The sequence below is a fragment of the Pempheris klunzingeri genome, chromosome 20 (assembly GCF_042242105.1).
Source record: "Pempheris klunzingeri isolate RE-2024b chromosome 20, fPemKlu1.hap1, whole genome shotgun sequence".
NCBI classification, from domain to species: domain Eukaryota; kingdom Metazoa; phylum Chordata; class Actinopteri; order Acropomatiformes; family Pempheridae; genus Pempheris; species Pempheris klunzingeri.
The window spans coordinates 673,675-692,387 of NC_092031.1; the positions used below are offsets into that span (position 1 = coordinate 673,675).

The 18,713-nt window shown below is 45.3% G+C and overlaps 1 protein-coding gene across 1 annotated transcript; it reads right to left on the reverse strand.

Annotated features, from left to right (window-relative positions):
• Positions 1-2,047: 2,047 nt before the first annotated feature.
• rab40b (RAB40B, member RAS oncogene family) lies at positions 2,048-17,311 on the reverse strand. The gene is made up of 6 exons (XM_070851324.1): positions 17,170-17,311; positions 10,639-10,699; positions 7,028-7,088; positions 4,794-4,871; positions 3,501-3,723; positions 2,048-2,742 (listed from the first exon to the last, which is right to left on the reverse strand). The coding sequence occupies exons 1-6, from the start codon at positions 17,309-17,311 to the stop codon at positions 2,438-2,440; spliced, it is 870 nt and encodes a 289-aa protein (XP_070707425.1). The 3' UTR covers positions 2,048-2,437.
• Positions 17,312-18,713: the final 1,402 nt, after the last annotated feature.

Sequence of the window (18,713 nt, forward strand, 5' to 3'; positions counted from 1 at the left end):
AGTCCACAAAATCCTTAAACCGCCTTTTCTGTTGTCAAACTGGCAGCAACAACATGTATATATTATAAAAAACATGTTATAAGAAGGTCTTATACGGCCACGAGCGGTAAATACGCTTCTTCTTCTTCTTCTTCCTCCTCCTCCTCCTCCAAGATGGCGGCTAACAAACACCATACCACCTGTCGCTGGACTGGAGCGAGCGACTTTGGTTTTGATCTTTTTATCAATTTATCTGCTTATTGATTGTTGTGTTCATGGTGGAGGTCACTTTTATTCACTTTTACTCACTTTTGCTGCTGTAGCACCAGAATCTCCCCTCTGGGATCAATAAAGTATTTCTATCTGCCTGTCTGTCTGTCTATCTACCTGTCTACCTGACACAGGTACAGGAAGTGACTGAGCTGGAGCGTCTCTCCTCTGAACACCTGCACACTGAGGCCAATGAGAAGCCTCCACAGGGTGGGGGGGTACAGTTTATTGTAAAGGTGCAGGTGATTCAACATGATAACAGTGAAAACACACCTGTCTGTAGAGCAGCAGGTGAGTCTTTGGTGTCACACAGGAGAGAGAGAACATCACTTTACACCAGGACCAGCACAGGTAACACAGCAGAGCCCTGTGGGGGGGGGGGGGGGGGGGGCTTCATCACAACACCTTCAAAACTTCACGTTTTTTCTTGTAAATTTAGGATTTTAATCTCAGAGAATATTCAGTTTATTCTTTAATCTCAGGAATCAGAAGTTCTGCTGTAAATCTGATCCTCCTCTGTTTTTATTGTTCCTGTTTTTTACCTGCGATGGTCAAACTGATTGGCTGTCGTATGAAACAGACACAAACCAAACAGGTTCTCCGTCATCGTATTTACAGTCCGTACAAATATTGTACACAAAGTGCAGCTGTGAGAGAGTCTGCAGCACGAGAGGAGGAAGGTCATCGCTTCTCCTGCTAAAACACAAAGTCCAAAGATGTGTGATGTGTGGAAACAAAGCTGCACCACGATAAAAAGCCGTCAAAGGAAAATTCACCTGCTGTTACACGTCAGTAAAAACCTCATCAGTCCTGCAGGCGCTTCAAATAATACAGTCAAAGAAAAATACAGTGTTAAAAAAGTCCAAATAAAAAAGAAGAGAAGATTTACAGAACATCTAAAAATACATTTTCAACATTAAATTGTCATTTTAACAAGTTGTAAAATATTTATATAAGAAAAAAGGTTTTAAAGAAAAGCCTCAATGTTTCAGCTTAAAGTTAAGAGTAAATCATTTCAGAATAAAATCTTGATATTTGATGTTGTAACATCTTGAGAGAGAACTTTAAATATTTAAACCTAAAGATGTCATTTTCAAGTTGTTTCAACATTAAAGCTGAAATATTTTGAAGACTTAAGAATTATTCTTACTTTGTGGTTTATTTTAGAAATTGTAAAATTTTGAGAAAATTCACCATTTTTGAACAATTAAGTCATAAGATTTCAAAATTAAAGTCTCAATAATACCAGAAAAAGTCAGAATATTGACATATATATGTACAGTATGTAAAAGTTCTTACTTTGTTTTTATTTCTCAAAACATCGTGACTTTTTCTCATTTCTTCTTTTCAAAATATTACATCTTTTGTCTCATATTTGTTTTTGTGTCATTCGTTCCAGCGGCGGCTCGAATGCTCTGGACGCTGGTTTTAAAAATGGCGGCTGCAGAAAGAAGTCGTCCTGCTTTCACGTGGACATGATGTCACTTCCTCTGCTGTTTCCACATGAAACAGGAAAACACATCGAACAGAAATTCATCACGTCACCAAACAGCCACTTTTAAAGGAGAACTCAGGTGTTTTTAACTCTGGGTCCAACCTGTTTGTATCCTGGTGCTTGTTTGATCCACTGACAGGCTCAGAGTGTTATTCTAAGTGTGTGACAGCATCATGGAAAGGATCCCTACAGAGAGAGACCTGGAAGATCCTTTTGGTTTAACCACAAACAGCACACACACCAGACTACATTCACTAAAACAGGGATTTTAGAGAACAGGACACAGGAGCTGCTGCTCTGCTGCTGCCTCCATCAGTTAGTGTGTTTGTGTTGTTGTGTGACTTTGGTGTTTTAAACAAATTGTTTCGATCCAAACTAATGTGTTAAAACACCGAAGTCACAACAACTAGACCAGCAGCTCCTGTGTTCTTGTTGAGGCAAAATAACTGTTTTTGTCAATGGAGTCTGGTGTGTTTGAAGAGTGATGCAACAGCGGTGTCTCGGCTGCCGGCTGAGGAGAACTACGGGACCAGTTCCAACACTTTTTGTCATGTAGACACCAGAATATGTAGATCCAGAGCCCAGGGTTAAAGACATCAAAGCTACCCTGTGTGTCTCAAGTCTCAGTTCATTTCCTGATTCGTTCCTATGATGAAAAGAGGCGGCGGTGCGTTCACTGACTCGTCCTGTCTGTTAGGAAATCTTACAGCTGTTCCTGCAGCTCTGTGCAGACGGGCTGAGAGGAGGCGGCCTGATCAGTCTGGGTTTTTTCAGTAACACCCCCCCCGTCCTCTTGGCGGCGCCGTGGTGGGCGCTGGCGGCGGCGTTGGCGGTGACGGAGTAAGAGCGTCCGTGCATCATGCGGGCGTTGAGGCCGTTGGCCATCGAGAAGGACTTCAGGTGGGACTTCAGAGCCAACGGGAGGGGGAGTTTATCCACCAGGTGGACCGGAGTGCAGGAGACGATGGAGCGACAGCACAGGTCCTGGAGAGACAAGACTGGGGGGAGGGGGGGGACAGAAGGGGTGAGGGAGAGTGAGAGTTAAGGGAGGGAAGAGAGGGAGGGGCAGGAGAAGAGGAAGGGAGAGAGGGAGGGGGAGAGGAATAGAGATGTGGGAGGCAGGAAAGGAAGAGCGGGAGAGACAGAGAGAGAGAGGGAGGGAGGGAGGGAGGGAGGGATGGAGAAAGAGGGGAGGAGAGACGACTTAGTGTTAAATTGTTTTCTTTTTGTCTTTAATAGCTGAATATTTGTTGAGGTGTGTTGTGTTCAGGGGACCAGCAGAGGGCAGCAGAGGAGCACTGAGGAGCATTAGTTTACCTGAGGAGGTGAGAGGGAGCCTTTTCTCTTTCTGTTTGGACCATTGTTAAGCAACTGTGGTGTCCTCTGAGGTAAAATGACTCTTTTTGTGAAGGGAGTCTGGTGACTTTGAAGAGAGTGATCTAACGGATGTTTGTGGTTAAACAAAATGGATGTTATGGAGAGGATCCCTACAGAGATTGAGCTCTAAGATCCTTTTTGTATCGCTCTCCTAAAACACACCAGACTCCATTGACAATATGGTAATTTTAACTCCAAACCATCACCTCCTGTGTCCTGTTCTCTAAAATCCCTGTTTTAGTGAATGGAGTCTGGTGTGTGTGCAGAGAGCGATAGAACGGCTGTTTGTGGTTAAAGTGTAAATACTTACTTTTACTTGTAACAGAGTATTTCTACACTGTGGTATCGGTACTTTTACTGCAGGTGAGGGTCTGAGTACCTTTGTTGGGCCTCCACAGTCGCTCCATGCCGTGTCTCATCAGGACGATACGAGCCAGCTCGGTGAACGACTCAGTGATGTTGAAGTTACACAGCGGGCTCACCTCGAAGAAGGTGACGCCCAGCTTCTCCGCGTACACCTGCGCCTGCTCCGTGGTCACCTGACGCTTGTAGGCCAGGTGGAGACGGTTCCCCACGAGGATCTTGGGCACCCCCGGGGCATGCTGGGTAAACAGGAAGCAGAACTCAGCCTTTCTGGGGCAGAGAGTTGGAGATCACATCTGAACACAGACGACAGCGACTCAAACTAAAGTGTCTGAGTTTTGAGTGTTTGTGTGTTTGGATGTGAGGACCAATGAAGCTACATGAAGCTCTACTGTGAAGAAAGCAATTAAAAGTTGAAATGATCGTGTTGCTGAAGTTTTACTACAGTTTTAATTCAATAAAACCATCTATCTTCACAAACACTCTGCTGCCTTCTTCTACATCTGTGTTTAGACAAGTGGGCTGATAAAATCGATGAATTCCTGGTAGGACCCTGGTACAGTCACCGATGGCTGGGTGCTGTGTGCCTGTTTCAGAGCACCATTGTGTGCAGAGTTGTGTGGGTTGTTGTTGTTGTTGTTGTGAACACAGCTGACTCATCAGAGATCGTCTGTTCAGTAACATCTGAGTGGTAAACAACATGCTGAGCGCAGCGTAATACCACTGCAGGTGTGACGATGAAACACAGAAGCACTCAAAGTTTTCCATCAAACATTTTCGTCTCGTCCACACACAAAGAGCGTTTTAGGTCGCTGAAACTGAAACGCCTTTTCAACTGCAGAGCCACCAGACTCCATTCATAAAAACAGTAATTTTACATCACAGAACACAGGAGCTGCTGGTCTGCTGCTGCCACGATGGGTTAGTTTGTTTGTGTTATTGGGTGACTTTGGTGTTTTAAAGGGTTAGTTCACATCCCAGCTAACACATAAAAACAGTCACACAAAGTCACATAAAGTCACACAAAGTCCTGTGTCCTGTTCTCTAAAATCCCTGTTTTAGTGAATGTAGTCTGGTGTGTGTGCTGTTTGTGGTTCACTTCAGAGTCCTGCAGTTTCAAGTCTGTTAAAAATTAATGTTTTGGGTCATTTTAGTTCAATAAAATAAGCTCACGATGCCCAAAACGTTCTTCTCTGTCTGGTTGTCTCTGTTCACACAGAAGGGAAAAACATCCACGTATGTGTGGACAGGATGTGGATCATTTAGAGACCGATCGACTGATTGATTGATTGATTGATCCGTCACTGACCTCGTCTATCTCTTTGATCCACCTGTCGATCCCGTCAAACGACCAGCGGTTGGTGATGTCATACACCAGAATGACTCCCTGAGGAGACACAAACATGAACTGACTATAAACAGAGTTCATCAGTTCATCTTCTGCAGTAAGAATTAGCTGCAGACTCTTTCAGACTGTTGGTCAAACAGAACGAATGAATGTAAAAACATGGAGTGGAGGTTATTATCAATTCACTCACACACACACACACACACACACACGCCAAAGATTCATGATCAGCTCTGAGCCTCGCCGTGGCGACGGTGTCACTGTTGCCATGGTGACGCCTCCTCTGTGGCCACTAAAAGCCCGATGAGTGATGACAACAACGCAACTTCATTCAGTGAGAAGTGTTTTCTCTCTGTCTCCTGTGGGAACACAGCGAGGAGGCCCGAGGTGGGGGATGGATTTCTTCACACGCCGTCGGAGGTCACCACGGCAACACGGAGTGAACGCAGAGCGCCTGTCGCACCAGGAACACCTTTACAATGTCTCAACGACTGATCACAGCCCCGAGGAACAATAACTACAGCTCAGCATGACTGTGTCCGAGCAACCACCTTCATCATCATCGTCATCATCATCATCATCACCATCATCATCACCATCATCATCATCATCACCATCACCATCATCATTATCATCACCATCATCATCATCTTCATCACCATCATTATCATCACCATCACCATCATCATCATCATCACCATCATCACCATCACCATCATTATCATCACCATCATCATCACCATCATCATTATCATCACCATCATCATCATCATCATCACCATCATCACCATCATCATCACCATCATCATCATCATCATCACCATCAGCACCATCAGCACCATCATCACCATCATCACCATCATCATCATCATCACCATCATCATCACCATCATCACCATCACCATCACCATCATCATCATCATCATCACCATCATCACCATCATCATCACCATCACCATCATCATCACCATCATCATCATCATCATCATCATCATCATCATCACCATCATCACCATCAGCACCATCATCATCACCATCATCATCATCATCATCACCATCATCACCATCATCACCATCATCATCATCACCATCATCACCATCACCATCATCATCATCATCATCATCATCATCACCATCATCACCATCACCATCATCATCATCATCATCATCATCACCATCAGCACCATCAGCACCATCATCATCACCTTCATCACCATCATCACCATCATCATCATCACCATCATCACCATCATCACCATCACCATCACCATCATCATCATCATCACCATCACCATCATCATCATCACCATCATCATCATCACCATCACCATCATCACCATCATCACCATCACCATCACCATCACCATCATCATCATCACCTTCATCACCATCATCACCATCACCATCACCATCATCATCATCATCATCATCACCATCACCTTCATCACCATCATCACCACCATCATCATCATCATCACCATCGCCACCATCATCATCACCATCATCGCCATCATCATCATCATCACCATCATCATCACCATCATCACCATCATCATCACCATCGCCATCGCCACCATCATCATCACCATCATCATCATCATCACCATCATCATCACCATCATCACCATCATCATCACCATCGCCACCATCATCATCACCATCGCCACCATCATCATCACCATCATCATCACCATCATCATCATCATCACCATCACCATCACCATCACCATCATCATCATCACCATCGCCACCATCATCATCACCATCATCATCACCATCGCCACCATCATCATCACCATCATCATCACCACCATCATCACCATCATCACCATCACCTTCATCACCATCATCATCACCACCATCATCACCATCATCACCATCACCTTCATCACCATCATCATCACCACCATCATCACCATCATCACCATCACCTTCATCACCATCACCATCACCATCATCATCACCATCATCAGCAGTACCATGTAGCATGTAGCATGTAGCTAACAGTATTAGCACAGCTCAGCAACCAACTATCCAACATCCAGGAAGCAAACCCACCGTACCGTTAGCGGACTGAAGCTGCGTGGTTACGACAGGTGAGGTTGTGTCTGTGACAGGCCTGGTGAACACCTGCCAGGAGGCTTTAAAACATTTAAAACTACATTTCCACTGAGTGTGGGCTGTGAGAGAGTCACCTGTGCTCCTCTGGAGTAGGATCTGAAAATGGTGCAGAATCGTCCCTGACCTGACGTGTCCCTGAAATAAGAGAATAAACTGTCAGGGTCAAAGGTCAAGCTACTTCACACAGATGCTGGCATTTTAAATCAGGACACACATTTAGTCTGTTAACTTTTTATTTCCCTCTAAGGAAACTTACTGGAGTATCTTCACCATGTAAAGAAACCCTTGAGCAGTAGCAGCCAAACTGAAGAATACAGTGATTAGACCTCACAGGACACAGGAGCTGCTGATGTACAATCTGATAGTTTGTGTTTTATAGTTTTCAGATGTTAGTAAAGATCCCAACTAACTCTTTAAAACAGTCACTCAAAGCCCTGAGTCCTGTTCTCTAAAATCCCTGTTTTAGTGAATGTAGTCTGGTGTGTGTGCTGTTTGTGGTTAAACCAAAAGGATCTTCCAGGTCTCTCTCTGTAGGGATCCTTTCCATGATGCTGTCACACACTTAGAATAACACTCTGAGCCTGTCAGTGGATCAAACAAGCTCTTTTAGTGGACCTACTGTGATCAGGTGCAGTTGTCCCAAAGGATCACGTTGCAGCCATTGCAGCCCGTTTGGTGTCTGCTGGCTGAGGTGATCTACTGGACCAGTTCCAACACTTTTACTACCTACCAGTCACTCACACACCAGGATGAGGACAGAGAGGGTTAACCCTTTATGACCTACCATCAGTCCGCCAGAGCATTTTTTGTTTTTACATTTACTGTACTGTACTATAGTCCCATTTTTTGGAGTATTTTAACTTACTATACATCAATACAACCCTTACATCCTAAATTTTAATAATATGTATAGATTCATGCCTTTTCTAATTAAATAAATCGCCAAAAAGGGCAGTAAACCACAAAAAAAATGAAAATTGTTTTTTTTTTGTTTTGTTTTTTTACACATATTTTCCTAAATAGAGAAATTCAGTGCAATAAACAACAACAACAACAAAAAAATCGTTTTTACTGTCTTGAAAAGAAATGAAATGTTTGGGAAAGAAATGTTTGTTTCGCGGGTTTCCGGGAGAGGCGGGAGTGGAATTACCGTAATGACACCATATTGGCTGTAAAGCCCAATGTCTCATCTTTCAGAAACTGTTGTTATTTTTCCGATGGCACAAATTGTGAGTGAACTACGGTAATCCAAAGAGCGCTTGCACACTCGGCCCACTGGCGGGCCCATAGGTCTTAATGAGTTAAAAACACCAGAACTGCCTTTAAGAGGCCGTTGTTCTTGATGTGTAACTGATCTTTGGCTCCACTGGCTCCACATATATCACCGTTTAGTCCCCTGTGCTCCTGAACTGAGTATCAGATGACTTCCCTGGTGTGATCCTCTCGTTCCTGTTTGGGAACATGGACTGTGTTTGTGTGCTTCCCCACAGCAGAGCTGAATACCACAGCCGTGTTTAGGTTGGCTCGTGCGGTCGCTGGCTGGCTGCCGGCCTGCTGCCGCCGCCGACCGGGACCGGATCGCAGGCGGCTGCCAGCCGGATCGTCAGGTGGTCCAACAAAACCTGATCCGCCTCATCAGGAAGTGACACTGAGAGACTCCATCTGGTGACACCAGCAGGACCAAACTATGAGTTATTTACAAGAGCCAGAGCACAGAGGGACAGGAGGGGTGTGTGTGTTGTGATGGTGTTCAAAGTGTGTGTGTAGCCAGAGGAGAGGCACACACACACACACACACACACACACACACACACACACTAAAGAGCTAAAGCGTCTCATCCGCTTAAACATCAAACAAAGTTTCAGATTAATAATTTAATATTGACTTGGCTAAAAGCAAAAGCGTTCCAAAAATACCTCTGAGGGCTGGGAGTGTGTGTGTGTGTGTGTGTGTGTGTGTGTGTGTGTGTGTGTGTGTGTGCTTTAAGTGCACTATAATCCCACCTTCATCTTTCTTCTCTGAGTGTGTGGAGGTTTTAAAACATGTAACGTGAGTCTGCTGGTACATTAATGGTCTCTTTATTTGTCAGATGCTGCCACACGACAACACGTGTGAGTCTTCATCTGTATTTCCACGTTTCTGCAGATTGAGCTGATTTAAAGGGACAGTTTGGATTATCTGAGGTGTGGTTGTATGAGGTGTATGCTACATTTAGAATATTTTCTCTGCTTTACATTGTCATCAGACAGCAGTTTCTGAAGGGGAACTGAAGCCATTCTCTATGTCTTTGCTCTCTCTCAAAGCCACCAGACTCCATTGACAAAAACAGGGATTTTACCTCACATAAACAGGAGTTGCTGGTTGAGTTGCTGTGACTTCTGTGTTTTAGCAAGTTAGTTTGGAACTAAACAAACCATTTAAAAACAACAAATTCACACAATAACACAAACAAACTAACCGACTAAGTCAGCAGAAGACCAGCAACTCCTCAGTGTTTTGTGAGGTAAAATTCCTGTTTTTGTCAATGGAGTCTGGTGGCTTTGAAGAGAGCGCACAGATGGATACAACAGCTTCAGCTCCCCACCAGAGAGGGTTGTCTGCAGCAAGGTTAAGCAGTGAAAATATTCTAAATGTAGCGTACACGTAAACTGATGGTGGTTGACATGGACAAACAGTAAATATTCTCTTCCCCTCTGACAGTCACATGTTCAGATTGATTCCAGTCTCATGTCTGTGCGTCAAATATGAAGCTGCAGCCAGAAGCTGTTAGCTTAGCTTAGCATAAAGACTGAAAACAGGAGCTAGCCTGGCTCTGTCCAAAGGCAACAAAATCCACCTCCCAGAACCGCTAAAGCTCTCTGATAGCATGTTATGTCTTGTTCTGAGTGTGTGACAGCATCATGGAAAGGATCCCTACAGAGAGAGACCTGGAAGATCCTTTTGGTTTAACCACAAACAGCACACACACCAGACTACATTCACTAAAACAGGGATTTTAGAGAACAGCACACAGGAGCTGCTGCTCTGCTGCTGCCTCCATCAGTCAGTGTGTCTGTGTTGTTGTGTGTTCCACAGGTAATGTGTTGGATTTTATCTTATCTTATAAAACACTTAAGTCACACAGTAAAACAAGCAAACTAACTGATTGAGGCAGCAGTGAGCAGCAATTCCTGTGCTTAAATTACTGTTTTTATCAGTGGAGTCTGGTGGGATTGAAGAGAGCAATATAACAGATGTTTGTGGTTAAGCAAAAAGATTTTAAAATGCTGGCATTATCCTTTAACTCAAAAACCATAAATGGTCCCTTATCTTTTTAAAGGTGTGAGCTGCATAAACTAAACTCTGTTCTCCTCCATTGTTTTTGGGGAGAAATCTTGTTGAGAAAACAGGAGAAAAACACCCTGAAGTTGAGAGACAGTGGCAGCTGCTGCCAACATGTCTGCCAGCGGCTGCGTCACCTGAAACAGCTCTTTATCAAGTCAAACAGCCTCACATGCTTCCTGTTTGCTCTGCCCTCCTTCTACACAATCAGCCTTTCTGCTGAGGGTCACATGACCTGACAGAAACACGGCGAGGGGAAACAGACGACCGCCGGGTTTCACTCAGGAGGTGAACAACACAAGTTTTATTCAGAAGGTATGAAGTGTGTGTGTGTGTGTGTGTGTGCGTGTGTGTGGACAGTACCAGAGCTGCAGCTTCACTCTCCTCCCGTCCTGGAGGATGGTGGTCGTCTTATAGTCGATCCCTGAAACACACAAAGAACAAACTCATGAGTCTCCTGCTCACAGTAAATACAGTGATGCTGGAAAGGTTTACCTGTTACCTGAGTACAACAGCAGTATGGGCAGGGAAGAGTAAGAAAGTCACTGAAAAACCCACATTAGCTAATGTTAGCCATCATACCTGGTCACACCAGACCAGATAACAGTGTGACAGCATCATGGAAAGGATCCCTACAGAGAGAGACCTGGAAGATCCTTTTGGTTTAACCACAAACAGCACACACACCAGACTACATTCACTAAAACAGGGATTTTAGAGAACAGGACACAGGAGCTGCTGCTCTGCTGCTGCCTCCATCAGTCAGTGTGTTTGTGTGACTTTGGTGTTTTAAAGGGTTTGTTCAGATCCAGTAAAAAAATTGTGTAACACACAACAACACAAACACACTAACTGATGGAGGCAGCAGCAGAGCAGCATCACTTGTGCTCTAGGCGGTAAAATCCCTGTTTTAGTGAATGTAGTCTGGTGTGTGTGCAGAGAGCGATATAACGGCTGTTTGAAGTTAAACCAAAAGGATCTTCCAGGTCTCTCTCTGTAGGGATCCTTTCCAGAGCCAGTTCAGATCCAGCACAATATCTGAGTAACACACCTGTGAGGTAAAATCCCTGTTTTTGTGAATGCAGTCTGGTGTGTTTGAGGAGAACGATATAACGGTCTGTTTGTGTTGTTGTGACTTTGGAGTTCTCAAAGATGCAGTGAGTAAGATTTACTAATCCTTTTAGATTAAAACATTTTAAAAATCAATGATATCTACCGAAGCTAGCATGCTAATTAGCTAGCCCCAGCCCATTCATTAGTGTAATACCATTTTATACCTGGGGGGCGATAGAGAGTCACTGCCCCCAGAGTGTCACTTTTGAGGAGGGATTAGAACCAGCAACCTCTCCGCCTCCATCCCCACGGATTAAAGAAAAGTCTCATCCAACCGAGACGCCCACGGATTTATTTCAGAGTTACAGAGATTTGTACCAAACACCCGCCGGCTTCACACTAACACACACACACACACACACACACTAACACACACACACACACACACACACACACACACACACTCACACACACACTCACACACACACACACACACACACACACACACTCACACACACACTCACACACACACACACACACACACACACACTCACACACACTCACACACACACACACGTGATTAGCTCCTAATATCAGGCTGCTGTCACACGAGCTGCTGCTCGTCTCTTTTATAACAGTAATTATCAGGAGCCGTCTACCAGTAACAGCTCTCCACTGTGATGCTTCAACAATGGCTGCACACACACACACACACACACACACACTGATACATATGTTATGTAAATGCTGTTGTTGTGCAGAAGAGAACTAAGAGAAGTTACAGTAACACAAATGATGCTTCAGTCACCCTTGTGTCCAGTAAAACCAGTAAAACCAGTAAAACCAGTTCACCTTTAGCAGCTATTTCAACCAAACTGGTCAACACAAAGTGGCACCACTATATCTGGTCTTTAGTGATCTAGTTAGCTGTGAGCTAACCGCTAACGTGCTCTGGGAATAAAACACAACCATAAAACAGAGGAGAGAAGAAGAAGAAGCTCAGGGACGTATTAGAGCGAGGAGACGAGGAAGAAGATGTGATGTAATGTGAGAGTTATTCCAGGAGGAAAACAACACACAACCTACACACACACACACACACACACTCTGGCATGCATCATACATGAAGCATCTTGGGAAAATGAAGTTACATAAGAGGAGCAGAGTTTCTCTGACAGACGTCTAAACAGTCAAACTGTCAAACTGTCAGACTGTAGTGTGTGTGTGTGTGTGTGTGTGTGTGTGTGTGTGTGTGAGTGTGTGTGTGTGTGAGTGTGTGCGCGTGTGTGTTGATTCTGATTCATCCTGTACTGATGATGCTAACGGCGTTAGCTATTTTAAAGGAAAACACCTGAATTAGCATTAGCATTAGCATCTCAGTGATTATAATATGGAGCCCATCCAGTCAGATGCAGACAGTCAGTAGTGCAGCTGGGGGGTCACGTTGGTGCTGGTGTTGGGGGGCGTGTTCAAGCTGGCGGGGGTCATGGTGGTGGTGATGGGGGGATCAGCAGCGTTCAGTTCCTGATTGTTGTTTGGCAGCGAATCAGCTCTTGTGTTCGGGCCTCCTGCTTGACCTGAAATAACCTTCTATGTTTCATTATCCCAACACCAGGGCTCCTGTCACTCTGTCCTCCTCTTCCTCCATCTGCTCCTCTTCCTCCATCTGTTCCTCTTCCTCCATCTGTTCCTCTTCCTCAGATACCTTTCCTCACATCAGGTCTCCAACTGGCTTCCTGTCTTCACTCTCTCCTTTAATCAGCCCGACGCTCCCACATGGTGAGAAGAGCTTCAGAAGTATCGGCGAGCACGTGGCAGTAACCTTTGTGTCATGTTAGCTGATGTAGATTAGCCGTTAGCTTAGCATCACTTAAGTTACATCAGCTCTGTGTCCTGCTGGCTGATGTTCAAGAGTTGTTAGCTTAGCACTGCTAGTTTTACATTAGCTTTGTGCCATGTTAGCTAATACAATAGCTTTGAGTCCGGTTAGCTGCTAGCTTAGCCTCAATAATGTCACGTTAGCCTAGCAATATCAGATAGAGTGTTAATGATCCTCACATTAGCTCATTAGCTCTGTTGTTAGCTGATGTCACACAGACACTTTCAGGCCTCTGTTTGAAATCACATCTCTGTATTATAGTGACTCCAGTCCTCTCGCTCTCTGCATCATTATACTGCACACACACACACACACACACACACACACACACACACACACACACTCACACACACTCACACACACACACACACACACACACACACACACACACACACACTCACACACACTCACACACACACACACACACACACACACACACACACACACTCACACACACTCACACACACACACACACACACACACACACACACACACACTCACACACACTCACACACACACACACACACACACACACACACACACACACACACACACACACACACACACACTCTCTCACACACACACACACACACACACACACACTCTCTCACACACACACACACACACACACACACACACACACACACTCCCTCAGGCTGGTCTCTCAGGGATTTGGCTGTTTACTGGAGGTCAGTGGAGAGAATGAAAATGTTTTTGTGAAGTTACACAACATCCAGAAAGATGTTACGCCAGCGCATTAAAACACACTGTAAACAAACATTTGGCTTTTCCTCATGTGTTTCATTTGTGATTAATTATCAACAGCTCATAAAATATAGAAAAGAAACTGTGAGGGTATTTGTGTGCATTTTTGCGAGCTTGCGTCGGTGTGTTTTTACGAGCCCTAATCAAGGCTTCCCCGTGTGGCTTTGGCACCGTCCTCCCACCGCTGCCCGGAACAGCAGCTCTTCTCTGGACTTGGCTGAGGAGCGAAGCCCCCGCCGGGACGCCTGCGGCCTCCACGGCGTTGATCCTGGGCCGCGGGAGCCTGCGGTCGTCCCGCATTTTCACCACAACGATCCAGGCGGCCGGCCACAGCCACGTCTCCGCCTGCCATCGTGCCTCCTATTAGGGGAGATGACCCAGAAACAGCAGACATCGGGGCCTCAGCACGCTGCCTTCCCATCAGCCGAGGCCTGATGTGGGGAAACCGTGTTGTCTCTGGCTGGTTGAGGACTTCCATCACAGCCCAACAAGCATCTCACATCCCCCCAGGGAGTCCCCTCCAAAACATGGATAAAAACTAGAGCTCCACTGACATTAGCTTGGAGATTATTGGCTGATTTTATCTCGTTACAGCAGATGGACACACGTGGCAGCAGCTAATGCTACATTAGCTTAGTGTGCTGTTAGCTGACACCAACCAGTCCTTAGCTTAGCCTCACTAGTGCTATGTTACCTTAGTGTGCTGTTAGCTGATACCAACCAGTCCTTAGCTTAGCCTCACTAGTGCTATGTTAGCTTGGTGTGCTGTTGGAAGGTGTTCATGAGTTGTTAGCTTAGCCCTGCTAATGCTACATTAGCTTTGTGTCCTGTTAGTTAAAGCTGATTAGTTGTTAGCTTAGCCTCACTAGTGTTATGTTAGCTTAGTGTGCTGTTGGAAGGTGTTCATGAGTTGTTAGCTTAGCCTCACTAGTGCTATGTTAGCTTAGCCCTGCTAATGCTACATTAGCTTAGTGTGCTGTTAGCTGATACCAACCAGTCCTTAGCTTAGCCTCACTAGTGTTATGTTAGCTTAGCCCTGCTAATGCTACATTAGCTTAGTGTGCTGTTAGCTGATACCAACCAGTCCTTAGCTTAGCCTCACTAGTGCTATGTTAGCTTGGTGTGCTGTTGGAAGGTGTTCATGAGTTGTTAGCTTAGCCCTGCTAATGCTACATTAGCTTTGTGTCCTGTTAGTTAAAGCTGATTAGTTGTTAGCTTAGCCTCACCAGTGTTATGTTAGCTTAGTGTGCTGTTGGAAGGTCGCTAGTCAAGTGCAAATTTTGCACAAATTTCCAGAAACTCTGCTTGTTTCCATCCACTCTGACAGGAATATGAATTCAGTGATTCGAGGATATAAACAGAAAGTGGAGCTAATTCTCCAGGGGGTGAAGATAACGTCGTGAAAAGAGCTCCACCGCTGAAACACGGAGGACATCAGACACTTCTGATGGTCTCATGTGTCAAAGTGAGGAAGACTAAAAGTCCTTCCTGCGTAACTCCGCGGCCGAGCCGGTGAAGTCACCGCCGCCGGCCGCTGCACGCAGACCTCCAACATGGCCGCGAGTTAGAGTTACATCATCATCTGAGAGCAGAGTGAGTGAAGAGCGTCGACTCGTCCTGGACGCCCTCCTGCAGAGGGAGGCTGAGTCATGTGCAGCTGCCTGCCAGCCAGTATTAATACAGAGCACACACACACACACACACACACACACACACACACACACAGATATTGAAGAAGACAAAGACATGAGAGCAGAATGGTGATATATGGTGAAATATGGTGAAATGACTTGGGCTGCATGTTGTGACCTGATTCACTAAATCTGCTTAAAAACAAACAAAGTCTGGTGGAAACAGAAACTGAAGCTCTTGTTTGTCTGATTCATCTCACAGAAACACGATGAAGACTCTTAAAACGCTGGAGGAAAATCCAGGAAGAAGAATCTGAACATTCGCTCCAACATCTGGCAGGAAACTAAATACTGACAGTCACATATTATTCTTTGATTTATTATTATTCATTGTTTATTTATGGTCAAATAAGAGTTCACATGGGGGGGGGGGGGGGGGGTCTGAAACAGAGAGCAGTCAGAGGAATAAAACATGTAGAACATGAGACACTAAATCAGATTCACATCAGATCACAGCTACAGTTAAAACTCCTTTATGATCAGCTCAGGGTTCAAACGCCAGATCTCCCCCAGATCTCCCCCAGATCTCCTCCAGATCTCCCCCAGATCTCCTCCAGATCTCCCCCAGATCTCCTCCAGATCTCCTCCAGATCTCCTCACAAGCCTGCTGTAGCTACGCTAACTGGAAGTATTAGTGGTGAAAGTACACAAGTACTCTCAGCCTCATGTAGTAAAAGTACTGCAGTGCTCTGTTTCATGTAGTAAAAGTACTGCAGTGCTCTGTTTCTTGTAGTAAAAGTACTGCAGTGCTCTGTTTCATGTAGTAAAAGTACTGCAATGCTCTGTTTCTTGTAGTAAAAGTACTGCAGTGCTCTGTTTCATGTAGTAAAAGTACTGCAGTGCTCTGTTTCTTGTAGTAAAAGTACTGCAGTGCTCTGTTTCATGTAGTAAAAGTACTGCAGTGCTCTGTTTCATGTAGTAAAAGTACTGCAGTGCTCTGTTTCTTGTAGTAAAAGTACTGCAGTGCTCTGTTTCATGTAGTAAAAGTACTGCAATGCTCTGTTTCTTGTAGTAAAAGTACTGCAGTGCTCTGTTTCTTGTAGTAAAAGTACTGCAGTGCTCTGTTTCATGTAGTAAAAGTACTGCAATGCTCTGTTTCTTGTAGTAAAAGTACTGCAGTGCTCTGTTTCATGTAGTAAAAGTACTGCAATGCTCTGTTTCTTGTAGTAAAAGTACTGCAGTGCTCTGTTTCATGTAGTAAAAGTACTGCAGTGCTCTGTTTCTTGTAGTAAAAGTACTGCAGTACTCTGCAGTAGCAGAAAATGGAAATCTAAGGGAAGTACAAGTACCACAGTCTGGTACCTGAGGGGGGGTCCTACTCGGGTCTGGGGGGGTCAGACTTAAACCGGTGCGTGATGAGCGGGTGTTAATCACCACAGCTCCCCGGTAACGGAGCCGTCCCCCGGTCTGACCCGCAGCTGGAGCCCCGCTGACAGGAGGGTCTACCAGAGATAAGTGCCCCCCCCCGACCCCCCACACACCCCCTCCAGCCCGCCGGTCACTCACCCATGTTGTACCCGTACGGGGACTCGCTGGCTCCGTCCTGCAGGCTCGCCAGGATCTCCCCCTTGCCCACGTCGCTGTCCCCCACCAGCAGGAACTTGAGCAGGAAGTCGTACGCCCTGGCCGGGCTGCTTCTGTGGCTCATCCTCGGGGCGGCCGGCAGCTGCCGTGTCCCATCATGAGGTGACACTCGGCGGCATGGAGGCTCCGGACCAGACCCCCTCTCCTCCTCTACCGCCCCGGTCCGGAGCGAGGGGACGGGGCAGAGAGGCGCGCCAAGTCCGCAGGAATAAATCCGCGACGGCCAAAGTCCCTCCAGGATCCGCGACGGTCCGGAGGAGCCACAAGTGTCCACCCTGGACCCCCACACCGACAACTGTCACCGGACGGGGGCTACTGCGCCGCACAGGACGCACCGCGCGGTAAAACCCTCCACAGACGGTACGGTCCACTTCGGGTTCCGGACTCCGGACAGGGCAGGAAGAACCGACGGGTCTCCGGCCGCCCTCTCTCCGCCTCCCTGCTCCGGCGGAGGTGGTGTCGCGGATGGAGCAGGAGAGCGGGGGTCCGGACCGGCCTGCCTCCCTCTGATTGGTCCATCCTGGCAGTTGCTAGGGCAACCTGGAGCCCGAACCTGACGCTGGAGACGCTCATTCGCTCCCTGTATGACGTCAAGCTGCACGGGATGACATGGAGGCACTACTTCCTGTGAGCCTACAAAATAAAAGCCCGGCAGGTTGCAATGACCACATTCAAAATAATCACATTTAGATTAATTTCTTTTTTAAATAAAGACAATAAAGTAGTGTATGTTGTTTAGATTCAGGAAAACGGATCTGACTGCAGCATATTTTCATTTAATTATGCCTGGTGGTGTTATGGAAGACCCAAACTGGAAAAATCATATAAAGAAATAAATCATTCAATAAATAAATAAACCCTTAAATGTAAAAAAAAAAATGAAAATAAACGTATCCATCAATTAATGTATAAAACAGGACATAAATTGACAATTACTTTAATTTTCTTCGGTATTTATTTGTCTGTATTGTATTAATTCCCCAATTTATTTACATTCCCATTTAATTTTCTGTTATATTTATTCCTTTTAAATGTACTATGGGAACTCAAATGGGAGTGTAAATAAACAGGGGAAATAAAACAGAAACAAAATATATCAGAAATATCCAATTTCAATATTATTTTTTGGTACATTTAATGTCATATTAATTTATTAAGTCCATTTTTTTACTTTTTATTTTAGCAGTTTTGGTCCTCCGTAGACTTTATGATAACTGTGTGTATTTTCAGTTTCTGTGAATATTCAGAACTGGAAATATATAACATGGGTGCCAGAAGCTCCATATACAAACCTAAAACTACAAAAGAGAGAAAAGTGTTGATTCAAACAATCATGTATGATAAAGAGTGAAGATGTGACAGCAGCATCACGGAGCTCCACCATCACTCCATCACTCCATCACTCCATCACTCGTTCTTCTGCTGCCATCTTGTGTCCGAACGTCTCTGAACAAAAGGAGCTTTGA